Source organism: Protobothrops mucrosquamatus, unplaced genomic scaffold, assembly GCF_001527695.2.
Source record: "Protobothrops mucrosquamatus isolate PMUCROS unplaced genomic scaffold, P.Mucros_1.0 scaffold8, whole genome shotgun sequence".
NCBI lineage: Eukaryota > Metazoa > Chordata > Lepidosauria > Squamata > Viperidae > Protobothrops > Protobothrops mucrosquamatus.
The window spans coordinates 2,709,613-2,725,388 of NW_015386395.1; the positions used below are offsets into that span (position 1 = coordinate 2,709,613).

Consider the following 15,776-nt stretch of genomic DNA (forward strand, 5'->3'; position numbering starts at 1 on the left):
CCGTTGTCCTTTTCGGTGTGTGGAAAAAGAAACAAACAAAAGAGAAGAAAAGAGAGAGAGAGGCAAAAGAAGGAGGATGGTTCTCTAGCTTCTCCTTCAAACCTAGTCAGATGCTGGAGTTGCCTTCTCCTCGACCCCATCCTGGTCTCTGCGCTCACCCTCAGCTCTTTCATCTGTGGGAACTTGGTTATTCTTGGATTATCTACATCATAGGAAAGTCGTTATCATGCATCCAGGCAGAAGGGAGAGTCTGACCTTATTGCTTGTGATTGATGGAAGATCCATGCACAGAACAGAAGAACAATTCCAAGGAAAGACAGAAGACCCAAGGCAGATGAGTGAGTGGCCTTCTTCGGAGGAACGGTGGAGGGTCCATGTGTTTAAAGAACCAGAACCACTTATTAAGGAAATAAGGAGAGTTAAGAGAGAGAGAGACAGGTAGAGAGACTGGAAACATTCATGAGGAAAGATTTAACAGAGAGATAGATTTTTCTGTGGGAAAAGTTCAGAGATAGATAGGAAGGACAGAGAAACCAAACATAGAAAACAAGGTGCAGGCCGAGAGACACAAAACAGAAGGAAAGGAAGGAAAGAAGGAAGGAAGGCTCTATGGCTCATTAAAGTCCTGAGTAAGATGATGAAAAGGGAAAGAGCATTAAACAGAGAGAGAAACTGCAAAGCCAGGGCCAGAGAACAAAACAGAGAACAAAACTGTGCAGTCTGGTAAGGTGGATGAAGGGAAGGATGCAGAGAATCCAGACAGGAGGGCCTTGGGCTCTTTCCTGCAATGTCTGTCCTTGACACATCTCCTCTCCTGCTTTTAGAGTGTTTGGATTTTCAGAGCAAACCATCCCTCACCCTTCCTCCCGCAGTAGATGCTTAAGCTGTACTCCTGATTTAAAGCTACAGGGACCGAAGGCTTCAGGCCTCAGAATTCTCATGGATGCTCCAGAAAGTGCAAATTTAGTGCAACACCACTTGTATGGGTGTCTCCCGCATTTCGTGTGTTCCAATGCATTTGGCAGATTGTGTTTTCTTTGCCTTTAACTCTGCCCCCCCCTATTTTTTGGCATTACCTTTTCTTTTTCCTTTTCCTTCTTCTTCTTTTTTTAAAGAAACAAACATACAATCTAACCCCAAGCATTCCTGGTGTGTCTCTAGAGTATGGAAGGGATGGGCGAGCGAGGACGTCGGACGGAACCAGGTGAGCCAAAGGAAGGGGGTGCTGGAGATGGAGGTAGACCAGCAATGCTGTTCAGGCTGTGGGACTTCTCATAGCCTGTGGGGAGTGCTGTCAGGAAGGAAGGAGAGAGATGAGAGAAGTGAGTGAATGAACAAAACACACGTCTGGTTAAGACTTAAAGGCATTCTGTCAGGCAATCTCAATAGCATACACGGGGTGGGGGGGGAAGCTACTTTCTGCTATGCTTCACTGATAACTTTACACTGATTCAGATCTGCTCCATTTACCCCAATGTTGGCTGCATTTAAAAATTTGAGGTTTCATAATCATGATTTTTGAAGAAGCAGCTTTTTCTCCTCCATTCCCAATTCCTCATCAGCTGCAGCGATGCTAGCTATATGGTCCAAATTGGGGCACTCTGATTTTAGTTTGTTTTAATTAAAACAGCTTTTTACTAATATGAAGTCACGCTTTGTGGAGGTTTAGAGCAGTCTAAGCAATTTGGCATGCTTTAGAAGTTGCATTCTCAGTACAATTGGAAGGTTGTTGTTGAGAAAGGCTGGTTTATGGAATCATCCCTGAATACTAGTGTCTATTCCCACCGTTGGCACACTACAAATGTGTGGATTTCTACTCCTGAAATTCTCAACAATGGCTGTGCAGATTGGGGTCTTCTAAAACCAAATTTTGTGCTGTTTCAGTCCTTCCATACTGCTATTTAGATAGCTATAGGGCAGTTCCTAGATCAGCAGAGGTCACTAGATACAACAGCTAACTAGCTGCATAAAACTGCTAAATCTGATTGAAGATATTTCCAGTGGGGTGACCTACTAAAGCCAGTCAAAAGGCATTAACGTAACCATTCCTTTTCATTCTTTTTTCAGTGCTTTTTTAAAAAGTAATTTACAAATAGAAAACAGGGTCATCCTGATTTCTGCTCCTTTAAAATGCTACGAATAAGGCAGAATAATTGCCCACTGAAAACATTCTCTGGAAACACCTTATTCCTTCACTTTAGACCTTAGCCTGCATCCTTACCAGCATCTCAAACCACCAACTGTGACAACCCATGCCATATTCTATAATGAAGCTGTACTGTATAATAATTGATTCCAAAATAGCCTTAAGTAATAATTATTTAAATCAAAACAATATTTGTAATTATCTATTGATCAGTGCTTTGGCTGGTCTGTATTGTTCCGTCTGGGCTTCAAATGAATTCTTGCTTTCTTCCCAGTAGTACCATAAATTAATCTCTCCTCCAATCCCACATGTAATTCTTCCTTCACTAGACCCTGCAGAACACAGGTTAGCAAAGCAGGTGATGTAGGTATGAGGATCCTACTGGGCCTGGATTGCCTGGCTGCTATCATTACAATCAAGGGGACAGCTCTGGGACAGCAAAGTTGGAAGTGGGCTGCCCCATGCTCTCCACCTGAATTGAAAACTATTAGCAGACAATTGCCTTCTGATCAGGATATCTAGTTTAAAGTTAAGAGATTCATGAATCCTTGGATTATGGTCTTTTCAGTCCATGTCAGTCTAATCAATTAGCCTAATAACATTTTGTCAATTCATGTCTATTTTTATCTCCTTTTTTGTTATGTGATTATTCCACCTTGATGGAATAATCTTGATGGGTTTCTTGATGGAGCCATAGTTGGTTGAAATGGGACTCTCCCTTTTTTGTTTTAATGGTATCACTCTCTAAACAGCAGTCTGAGCTCTGATTTTCCTGGCTGTGGTCTAGCACTTCAGAAATTATACCCTATAGTAGCGTTTCTCAATTTTGGCTGCTTTAAGATGTGTGGACTTCAATTCCCAGAATTCCTTGTTGACTGGGAATTCTGGGAGTTGAAGTTCACCCATCTTAAAATGGCCCAAGTTTCAAAAGGACTGCCTTACAGACTCTCACAGCATTGTTAGAGGGATGAGCAGTAGAGATCATCATTCCCCCTTAGCTTTTCCTATTTATAAAGGATAACCTGAGGAAGCAGAACTAAGGAGTACAAGGTCCTCTCCTTTGTTTTATTAATCTGTGGTCTATCATAGGTATCCCTGGGGGGGGGGGTGTCAAAAAGTCAACATGGTGGTTACAAACATGTGATTTGAAGCCCTGCCCCTTTTAAGTTTGTCACAGCATATGTGAAAAAGGGATGGGGTTTCAATCATACCGTTCTAGCTACCATCTTGATTTTTTTTTTTTACTTCCCACCTCTAGAATAGAGTTGTTACTGTTGCAGATGGGAATGGTTCCCCCAAATAAGATCCATCTTCATCCAAAAGTAGAATGCCAGAAAAAAGGCTATTAAAAGTGCTCTCAGACACAGATTTTCCCTAATTCAACTGATTTATAATGGCTAAACTTTATAATCTTGCTTGGTATCTATAGTATAACCCACTCCCAACCCAATCATTCCAGAATATATAAAAAACAGGGAGAAAAAAAGGTCATATCCTGCATAAGAGAGGGAAAAAAGTTTGCAGGTTTAAAAAATGCACTTATTATCCTCAAGAAAGAAAGGCTGATAATTATAGGGATCACAGATTGTATAGAGGAGGAGGAATTTAATCTGAAAAACCCTTTTGCTGCCAAAGCAATTCCCACCATGACTTTCCATTCTGCCCCCCTCCTAAAAACCTGTTTTCCCCTTATTTCACATTTATGTAGAAGATCCTCACTGTCACGATTTACATGCTTGCTATACAATTCATAGCCGATTGTGCAATAAAGACAAAACCATGCAGGCCACACTTGCATATGACAATATACCTGTTGAGGAGATGCATGGGACTTGAACATGTTATGACTTAAGTGTTTTGTGTATCTCATACAGGCAAGTAGCAACCAGGACACTAAAACCTGTTTTTGTTCACTATATATTTATTTATTTATTGTTTATAAAATTTATTGGCTGCCCATCTTACCATAAATGACTCTGGGTGGCTTACAGTCAATAGATAGATAGATAGATAGATAGATAGATAGATAGATAGATAGATAGATAGATAGATAGATAGATAGATAGATAGATAGATAGAAAGGTAGGTAGGTAGGTAGGTAGGTAGGTAGGTAGGTAGGTAGATAGATAGATAGATAGATAGATAGATAGATAGATAGATAGATTTTTAATTCTTGCTTTTAATTAATTTAATAATAATAATAATAATAATAATAATAAAGTTGGAAGGGATCTTGGAGATACACACACACACACACACACACACACACATTAAAACATAAATTAAAAGCAAGAATTAAAAACCAAGGACCTGTGGGGAGGGCAGGGGCAGAATGGGGGAGGTGGGATCTGTTGTTACTCAATGAACCACTTCCATTGCGCTGTTCCCCTATTGGGGCCCTAGGCCAACTAACAGAGCCAGGTCTTTAGGCCCTTACAGGTAGCCCTTGATCCATGGCCTTAATAGAGCCTACCCATTATAGAACGTGCCATTTTGGTCACAAATCATAAGGGTCGTTAAGCGAGGCAATCACATGATTGTTCCATTTAACAACCCCCACTTCTCCCATTCCCAATGGGGTCATTAAATGGAGCCTGGGGTGCCTCAGGGGTAGGGGAAGCCCTGGGAGGCCTAGTGCAAGCCGAGACCTGTAATGCAGTACCTTTCTAGCTCACCTGCAGCCTACTCTGGGCGTCTCAAGGCCTCTCCCACTTCCTGCTTTGCTTCCTGCCCCATTAGACCCCACAGGCTTTGGGCCCCACATCCCACCCCACAGGGCCCCACACCTTTGTCTCCCCCCTGCCCCCGCTCCCAATGGAAGGGATATTTCATTGTGCTCATCACATTGGGCAAGGACCATAATTCATTGTAGCTGCTCTGAAAATGGTGTTTACTTCCAGGACGGAATGACGCAGCCTAAGGATGCTGAAGTTTGAAGAGGCCTGCTCTCCTTTCCCAGCTCAAGGTCTGGAGCTCTTCCAAAGATAAGTGCACAGTCGGCTACAGGATTCATTGGTTATAGCTCACAACAGACTCTTGGTAGCATGATCTGTATTAAATGGAAGTGTAACTTAGTTTATTCCAGATGGTATGTTTGAAGCTCAAACCATTGTAACTATATTCATAATATTAACATAATGCATGTAATTAACATGCTATTTGATGAATGAATATGTGAAACATAATTTAAATATATGTTCCAGGTTAAACCTGGCTGACACATATGTCATATAACTGAGTGCAGGAGGGGGGTGTCAAACTTTTTCAGGCTGTAGAACCCATTAAAAAAACATTGGAATCCCTGATCAAAAGGCAAAACTCTAGGGATAAACATTGCCAATAAAATAAAGTTTGTGCATATAATTTATTTATGCAACTTTATATCTTCAAATTAGTTGAGGGGTTTTTTTTTTGCTCTTAAGTTTCTCAGGGAACCGCCATCAAATTCAAACAGAATTCAGTTTGAAAAAGCCTGGTATAATGTATATGCTACTGTTAATGTATGGTATTTGTTTTATTTTTTTAATATTTGTTTTAGTAAAAACACTATACTCCTTCCCCTTAAAAGAAAGAAGCGGAGAACATACAATCCATGAATACTACTCTGAGGTGTATACAGTATATTATGAAGATATAATATGTATATTTGTTGGATATTGATCTGTTCATTCTATCCATCCACCTATCCATCTCCAACCTGATATTCTCTAGATAAACTAATCATGCTGTCTGGCAGTTATGAAAGTTTTAATGTTATACATCTGAAGACCACCAAATAGCAGAAGTCTGATCTAGACCAATATAAATGAAGCTGCAGAAATTCGCCACTATTGCATACAAATGAATGCCAGGATATCCACTGTTGTGCTTGTGTAGCCTATCTGCACCACTTCAGTATACATATTGCAGACTGTTGTGAATTGGAACTGGATGGTTGGAGGTTTAGTACAATATACATGTAAAGTACACCACCCCATATACCAATGTGCACTTTGCAGACCTATATGGCATGATATACAGTATGTAATACTTTTGTATGTTTGTATGCAGGTAGTAAATCATTACATGTCATCCCGGGGACACTCTACAAAGCATACTCTTTTATCAGATGATCATGCTTTTACATATATTCACAATGTGTAACAGAGGCATTAGCTTTCTGATCAGAACATTGCACTAAATCTATTACAAATCTGGTGCAATTTCTTAGCTTGTGGAAGCCCAACTTCATCTCTCTCTCTCTTTCTCATAACTCAGTACAAATAGTCCTTGACTTATGACCGGAATTGGGACTGGAATCTCCATCACAAGTTGTTGCAGTTGTATGCAAAGCCGGACCCGATTTTACGACTATTTTTATGCCATTGTTTATTAAGCAAATTACCACTGTCATTAAACTAATCACACAGTTGTTAAGTGAATCACGTAATTGTTAAGGTTATCCAGCTTCCTCAAAGGATGTTTTTTGTTGGGATTTGGCAAAAGAGCTTGCAAATCACAATCACATGACCAAAGGATGCTGCACTGGTTATAAATGGGAGCCAGTTGTCAAGTCACTGAATTGCGATCACGTTACTGCGGGGGTGGTGCAACGGTCATGTCAGTACATCTTTTTTGAGTCCATCGTAAGTATGAACGAAAGGTTGTAAGTTGAGGACTATCTGTACTTTCATGCAAAAGAGTTATTCTGTATCAGAGATGGCTGCTGCTCAGCCCTGCTATACACATGGTGTGTTCACATGACACAATGAACAGAAACAAAGTCACAATGATTTAGCCTAACAATGATGTGCTAACCTAGCTAATTCAGTTAGTTTATGATTCCACAACTGACTTAATAAGTTAACCAGAAGGGTCATGCAAACACATCCAAATAGATCTTATGTGATGTCCCAATTCAGTCCTGAGCAGGAGAGAGAAAATGGCCCTGGCTATAGACAGAGGACAGGGTCCTAAGGCCTCCTCTCTTATTCACCAGCAGCCCCCAACCCCACCCCAAAGGCAACAAGTGAGATTGGAGTGAAAGCAGAGCAGGGCTGACCTCCTCCAGGGAGCGCTGGAGTTCACATGCCCAGCCAGTCTCAGGCGGTAATCAGAGCTGGGAACAAAGAAAGACACAGATACCTGATCACACGGGCTGGAAATGCTAAGCAGGATAGCTTGTGCAAGCAAACGTTCACTCCTTCATGTGCAGAAGAAGGAGACTTTTGCATATAATCAGCATGTGCTCACCCTTTCTTTTGACACGCAGCATGGAACAAAAGGAATAACAGCACGTGCAAAGTGCAGATTTCCTGTACTCATCAGTTCATTTTTACCTACATAGGAACAGTTTGCACATTCTAAGATTCGCTCACAACAAGTAAACTTTTACTTTTTACTGTACAATTCTGTGAAATTGTACAGAATCACTGAAATGAAGCGAAACTTAACAAGCAAGGAGACTATCCAGTTTATTTTCACGTGCAACTCTTTAAATTAAATGCAACTAAGCAGTAGATTGCACGCTTAACCTTTAGGTTCACCTGTAGCTCCAACCAGGTATGCATGCAGATGCATTTCATTGTTTCTGTCCCATTAGCACCAGTTTTGTGGTGCTAATGGGAAGCCGAGCTTCCTTGGCATGCAACGATATCCAAACCTTTTACCAGCCACACTGTTTGACACTTACCTGTTTTTGCACACACTGTTGTCTACACCCAGAATTCAATTTTGCAACCAGGGCAAGCCACACCTTTATTTCCTTGGCCAGGATTTGGGGTTTTGCATATGCACATAACACAGATGCTTAGGTAAACATGCAAAACAATAGGCACATGGAAAAAGGAGAGGAGCACTGATTTGCACACGCAGGAAAACTAAAAAGTGTGAATGGCAAGAATTGTACCAAGGATTTGGATGGACAACATTGTTTGAACCAGATCCAATGGAAAGCATAAAGTGAGAACCATGGTACTGCTGGGCAACGAAACTGTGCTAGGACCTCTAAGAATTGCATCCAATGCACAGGATCTTCATGATTTAATTTTTTCAATCATATGTGGCTACAAATATTGGTATAAGCAATTAAGGCATGACAAGAAGTCTAAAGGCTGCTTGATGGAACTATGTTTTGGATTCTTGTCCTTCTCCACCCAACCCCTGAACTAGAGACTAGCATGAAGCCCCATCTTCATCCAGACATCTCTAACCAGCTGCCTGTGAAAAATGGAAAGTGCCCCCCATTCACCCCCAGGCATATAAATAAGCAGGCTGAGGTGTATGGCACAAGATACGTACCTGGCTCACGCAGTCGGGGCGTTACGAGAATACAGGGTAGACCCTACAAGACGTATGAAATGGGGCATTAATTGGTATCAAATATTGATGCAGCCCACCCCTGGGAAGAACACGAGAGAAGCCCCATCTCTGCCATGAACAAGAGGCTTTGTCACTTGATGGATGATGTTGAATGCCACCTATCTCTGTGGCCCAGTCAAGCTACAGATTGTGTTTTCTGCTTTTTTACCCCTTCAACAATTCAGCTCCTCCCAATTTCACCTCAGCTCCATGCTCCATCCTCCATTAATTTGTTCCCCTAATGGTGACCATAGTCAATGTCTCTTTACAGCGTTGTTTTTCAAACTTGGCAATTTTAAGATGTGTGAACTTCAACTCCCAGAATTTCCCACCCAGCATGCTAGCTAGGGAATTCTGGAAGTTGAAGTTTGAAAAACACTGCTTTTTAAAGCTTTCTCCATTTCTCTTTTCTCTATGTTTTAAGGGCAGGGACTGCTTGACATCCCAACTCTCAGTTCTAGGGCTATGGGGCTCCCCATCGTTCTCTTCCATGGACAGGCGCAATATTTGCCCTGAAAATGAAAACAGATAATAATGAAATAAAGCCAAAGCACATAGGACATGGGAGCGGGAGAGGAGGGGGAATTAGTGAGGAATGTATGAGTCTGTATCTATATATATGATAGGTGAGAAGAATAGAAATGAAGATATTGGCACCCTACCCAAGTAGGTAAAATTTTGAGTGACTTGGCCGTTGTTTTGCCACAATCTCTTTTGAATTTTAATCCTGATTGTAAAAAAATGCCTACTAAAGAAGCTTTCCCCCAACATGGTGCCCTTTCCATGTGGTGACTCATGTAATTCCTGACCCAGCCTCTGGAGGGCCCCACACATCTGGAGCACCACTGGTTGGAGAAATCTATGTATGGAATATATTATTGAGGTCTGAGATGGAAACGAACAGCATGCGTAAAACTAATATTTGTTCACATCTGCTCATTCTTGGCCACTTTCCTTTCCTTTTGTTGTTTCCCTTACTGCACATAATTTAGATTGTAACTCCTTGGGTTTGAGGCTTTTTGTGGGTTTTTGGTTAAACACAAATAAATTCTTATAATTAATTTAAAAATATGAAGAAGGGTCTGGCAAGGGATTAACATGATATGTTATGGCTTGTGAATAACCTGAAGTAGTTAATTGTTACTTTAGCTGTACTGTAGAAGATAGGAGAAGATAAGAGTGAAGAGGTAGCCTGATACCTCTCCTTTTTTGTATGATTTGTCTTTCAGAACTTGGAGAGAGGAAAAATTCTTCTGCTAACCTATGAGTGTGTAGGTACATGTGTGCCCATATCCTATATAAAATGGGGGTGCAATCATTGAACTGCCTGATACTAACACATTGCTTGTTTCTGTGGATCTAAGCTCTTGACAGAGATTTACAGTGACAGTATAAATAGCATCAGTTCGATAATAGAAAAGCATTGCTTAAAAGAGGATTTAAAAATCTGCTGGTTTGCATGGTATTTGCATATACTGCTCTATATTAGTGTTTTTCAAGTTCAGCAACTTTTAGAGTTCAGCTCCCAGAATTCCCCAGTCTGTTCCACACATCTTAAATTTGTTGAGGTTAGAAACACTGCTCTCTATATATAAATACAGGCATGGAAATCACTACTGGTAGTCCTTGACTTATGACCACAATTGAGCCCAAAATTTCTGTTGTTAAGTGAGATATTTGTTAAGTGATTTTCCCCCATTTTACAATCTTCCTTGCAACAGTTGTTAAGTTAGTAACACAGCTGTTAAGAGAATCTAGCTTCCCCATTGACTTTGTCAGAAGGTCGCAAAAGGTGATCATGTGATCCCAGGACACTGCAACTGTCATAAATATGAACCAGTTGCTAAGCATCCGAATTTTGATCACATAATCATGGAGAAACCGCAACGGTTGTAAACGTGAAAAACAGTCATAAGTCATTTTTTTCAGTACCGTTATAATTTTGAACGGTCACTAAATGAACTGTTGTAAGTTGAGAACTACTTGTACTGTGAGGTTTCTCAAACTTTGCGGTATCTTGATTCCTAGGTAAAAAAGGAGACAGGATTTCAAACACATTGTTGTGGCTGATACCTTGACTATTTTTTACCACTTTCCTGTAGACACCCCAGAACCATCCCTTACAGTGATAAATGGAAATGTGCCTGAATAAAAACCAATGAGCTTGTCTTCCATAGTAATGAATATGCCAATTATCAATTCTGCACAGGTCCTGTTTACTGTAAGAGAAAAAGGGGTTGTCAGCTATGCTATGTATCCATACTACATCCTAACTTGTTGTTGTTAGTTGCGAAGTCTTGTCCGACCCATCGCAACCCCATGAACAACGTTCCTCCAGGCCTTCCTGTCCTCTACCATCTTCTGGAGTTCATTTAAGCTCACGCCTACTGCTTCAGTGACTCCATCCAGCCACCTCATTCTCTGTCATCCCCTCTTTCTATTGCCCTCAATCTTTCCCAGCATTAGGCCCTTCTCCAGTGAGTCCTTCCTTCTCATTAGGTGGCCAACGTATTTGAGTTTCAACTTCAGGATCTGGCCTTCTAAAGAGGAGTCAGGATTGATCTCCTCTAGGATTGACTGGTTTGATCACCTTGCAGTCCAGGGGACTCGCAGGAGTCTTCTCTAGCACCATAGTTCAAAGGCTAACTACTGATGGGCAAAGTTATTGTCTTACCTTTCTTAGTTAGACACCTTTCTTAGATCAGTAAGTTTTTTTCAATGAAACATTTTGAAAACTCAGCTTCTGAGTTTTCTCTAGTCCTAACCATATTAGACCCTGCTTGACTTCCAAGTTCAAACAAGGTTGTCCCGATGCTATTCCCTGCTAATATTCCAACAGAATGTAGTCTTTGCAACTAATTCATTGTTTCTGAGACTTGGCAATTTTGTCTTAGCTAGGGAATTCTGGGAATTGGAATCCACCTGTCTGAAAGTTGCCAAGTCTGAGAAACACAGCTAATTAATAGAAAACGCCTTCAGTGGACTGTTCTCTGACAGCTCTCCAAATACAGATTTAACCTTTATTTGTGATATATTTGGCATATAGTAAGGGTTTGTCGTAAAAAGGGTCTGTCATAAGTAGTCAGACCTTCATAGCCCAAAATATATTAAAGCTCAGTGAAGTACAGCATATAATTTCTTTAAAAAAAATAAACTCATTAAGTGGACATTTATGCTACAGATTCTCTGAAATGTATAAAAATGATTGGTCCAGGGGGGAAAAAACCTTGGGGCCTTTACCTGAATCTGATCTGAAATTAAAATTTATAAAATGAGAATGGAGTACAGTACAGTGATTACACAAAGGGTTTTCCTCTTTCCTATAATACTAGAAGGCCTCTCATTCGGGAGAACTATTTAGATAGTTGTAAATAGGTTGACAGAGATAACACTAAGCTATCAGTGGTACAAAAGATGATCACTTCCAATTTAAATGGCTTTAATGAGGATAAGGAATAACCTACTCATGGAAGAAACATTTTAATAGCCTTTGGCCATTACAACTGATTGGAAATTCCATGTCCAATACATCAGCAGCGTATTTCTAATTAGCACTGCTAGGGGGTAACCGGGTCAATTATCAAGAAAATGGCCTTTGAGGGAAAAAGGCTATTGGATTATACAAGAATAATAATTAGTCTTGTAATTGGGCAGTGTACATGTATAATTAAAACAATAATTGGTCCAATCTACAGGTAGTCCTCGACTTGCAACAGTTCCTTTAGTGACCATCCAAAGTTACAATAGCAATGAAAAAAGTGACTTATGACCATTTTTCACAGTTACAACTTTTGCAGCATCCCCATGGTCATGTGACCAAAATTCAGATGCTAGGGAACTGGTTCATACTTATGACCATTGCTGTGTCCCAAGGTCACGCGATCACCTTTTGCAAACTTCTGACAAGCCAAGTCAAGGGGGGGAAGCCAGATTCACTTAACAACTAGGTTACTAGCCAACTGCAACGATTCACTTAACAACTGTGGCAAGAAAGGATGTAAAATGGGGCAAAACTCACTTAACTGTCTCACTTAACAACAGACATTTTGGGCTCAATTATGGTCTTAAGTTCTTCTTGAAATCTTCTGTAAGGATAGCAGATCTGGGTTGCAAATCAATCAATCAATCAATCAATCAATCCCGCATTCGATCACCAGGGGGAAGCAAAAAAGAGTTTTTCTGTACTGTATCTCTTTGCTGTCATCCTCTGTTGAGCTTTGCAATCCAGATCTTGTAGGCCCCTGCTTCAGTCATACTTAGAGCCATTTTTAAAAATTATTTCTAAAATTAACTCACTGCAACCCTCTGAAATCAAAACTATCTTGTACTGAGTAGAAGGTTTTACTAATGACCTTCACTAAATTTAATATTATGTGTGGTCTGCTGTGCTAAAGAAGGGAATATAATTCTGCCCCATTTTACTTCACACAGGGGGAACATCTGAAGGCTGGCTCAAACATGAAACAGAATGAGATGCCAGTGGGTTGAAAAGCTGATAATATTATATTAGACTAAAGGTAGTCTTTCACTTACAACCATTTGTTTAGTGACCATTCAGAGTTACAACGGCACTGAAAAAAGTGATTTATGGCCGGTTTTCACACTGGTTACCATTGTAGCATCTCTATGGTCATGTGATCAAAATTTGGATGCTGGGCAATGGGCATGTGCTTACAACAGTTGTAGTGTCCTGAGGTCATGTGATCACCGTTTTAACCTTCCCAGTCAGCTTCCATAGAGCAGAGTGGGGAGGAGGCCAGATTTGCTTAATGACTACACGATTCCCTTAACAACTGCACTCACTTAACAATGGTGGAAAAATGGTCACAAAAAGAGGCAGAACTCACTTTCCAACCCACTTAGCAACGGACTTTTAGACTGAATATCGAGGTCGTAAGTCGAGGACTACCTACACAGAGAGGGGGGTTACATCTGTAATGCTTTCAGATGTCAAAAAACCTTTTTTGCAAAAAGAAAACCAACAAAGAAATGAAACACAGTGTTTGTGGGGGACGATCTAGCCCAGTCTGCTGTTGCTTTTTGTTTCCTCCAATGGCTTCCCTCCTGACAAATGCAGTTCTTATGGCCTTTTTTTGCCCAAATAAATTCAAGAACTTGAGCTGGAGGAGGAGGAGGAGGAGGAGGAGGAGGAGGAAACTTCAGAGTGGATGTCAAATGTTCTTTTGGAGGGGTTTGCAAAGTGCAAGTAGATCACCAAATTGAAAGTGCGAGTCAAGGGGATGGAGAGCAATGGGGAAAAGCCTACTCACCAATTCCCTGCTTTCCAGGCCTCCTACTCATGCTTCCAAGGAGCTGCGTTGGCATTGTAGTCATGCAGGTACCAGGAGGTGGCAGAGGAGTCAAATGCTGTCGGTGGCAGGCGGCGGGCGCCTGTGAGGCCCAGATTTGGTGGGCAGTGGGATAAAGGGAGGGGTAGGGATAGGAGCAATGGATGGAGATGAAAAGGGGGTCGGGGGTGGGAAAAACAGACAGAGGCGGTGTGAGGAGGAGGCACTGAAGATGAGCATGTGATGAAGTCAAGGGAGGCATGGCTGTGGGAAACCACCTACCCACTTACCTGCTCTGCTCCCAGCCTGCTGCTTGACTCACCTGTTCTATCATATTAGAACAATCCTTCTTAATCTGACAGCCCTCCAGAATGGTAATTTTCAAGGTCTCTAGCAAAACTCTTGGCTGGAAAATCTGGGAGTTGCTGTCCCAGAAAATCTGGAAGGTGCCAGGTCGGGGAAAGCTGTTATTATTTTCCCTGTTGATTTTAATGTTTAATTTCCCCTTCCCTCCTGTTTAAATGGAATGATGCCAAGTTTAGGAATGCTAGCTTTGATTCAATGCTAGCTTTGATTTGATCTGAATTCAAATCCATTCTTGGCCCTGAAAGCTACTGAGGCAATATTTGGGTGTCACAAGGATAACACCATTAGTAACTCATGATTTTTTTTTTCTGCTGCCTATGGAAGAAGCGGAGCTACAATATATAATATTTAAAATAAAAATATTATTTTTCTGTCCAGAAATCCAGTCTTTTTTCTTCTGGATTCTCAGGGGTTCCAATATCAAATGATCATTAGTATTTTCTTTCTTTCGGAGAATATCCAGCAGGCATGGTTTGGAGGAAGATTCCTGAAAGTTTGAATTTAAAATTATGCTAAGCATTCCTTTTAAATATAAGAGAATATTGTGATTTTAATAGGACTATGACTGCTTAATGGTTCTTGAATTTTGTAATTTTGTTCAGTAAATCTCTTTCTTTAGATTTCTTAATGAAGTCTAAAATGGTCTCAGCATCTTTTATTTATTGCTGTTTGCAATTTATGTTTCTACCAGATCATGCCACGCTAATCTCTGAGGTAGCAGTTCACCCTCATTTGCTTGAGTCTGAATCTTTGTTTATCTGAATGAGCTAGAAAATTTTCTATTAATGACTTGCTAGGGAATTCTGGGTATTGAAGTCCACACATCTTAATGTCACTGAAATTGAGAAACGCTGTCCTAGAGTAATTGAGCCTACCTGGACACAGATGCTACTGTTCAAACCAATCTATTCTTTAGGATGCTGGTAAAGAGAAAAAGTATTTAAAAGGTGGGCAGTTTTTTGTTATCTTGGCCACCTTCAAAGATGAGTAAACTGTAGTTTTGACAGGCCAAAACTGGAGATATTTCTGCCTTCCCTCCCAGCATTTTATAAAGCTGTTAAAACAAAACTATTCCACAATGTTTTTAACTATGCTTTTTAATGTTTTGGGTAGCTATCTGGGAGAGAGGAGGAGGAGTCTCTCTTTTAATTTTTATTCTATGTTTTTACTCTGTGGTACTCTGGACAGAGTTCTCAGCTTGGGGCAGGTTACAAATACTGTGAATAGATAAATTAAAAAAGCAAGCAAGCAAAGAAATAATATATAAATGCAAAATACAGGCAGCATCCCTGACTTTGGGTTGTTTCCTCTAAACAGTCAATCTGGCCGGTGAAAAATAAAACCCCAAACCTTTAAACGTTTTTAAAGAAATGAAAATCCAAATAGCCTCCCATCCCCTAATATAAGATTTAACCTATCAGCCCTTGCCTTAAGCTATATCTAAATTTTGTCTGCATAATCTTAGCCTTGGTGCTAAGCAATATGGAATTTCCATTTGCGCATATGTGGATTAATCACCATATGCAAATCAACAATGGTCTACTTCTCATTTTATTTTGGATTAAGATCCACAGAATACTAAAGTCAGTCTGAATTCCCCTATTTTTGAAATCATGCTGGTTAATCATAAAAATGTA

At 40.5% G+C, this 15,776-nt stretch overlaps 1 protein-coding gene across 1 annotated transcript in view; it reads right to left on the minus strand.

Moving 5' to 3' along the window:
• Positions 1 to 1,157: 1,157 nt before the first annotated feature.
• LOC107282551 (potassium voltage-gated channel subfamily C member 1-like) overlaps positions 1,158 to 15,776 on the minus strand; it is a 48,101-nt gene continuing 33,482 nt past the window's right edge. The window contains exon 4 of the mRNA XM_015810347.1: positions 1,158 to 1,279. Coding sequence (XP_015665833.1) covers positions 1,158 to 1,279 — 122 coding nt within the window. The remainder of the gene's footprint in view (positions 1,280 to 15,776) is intronic.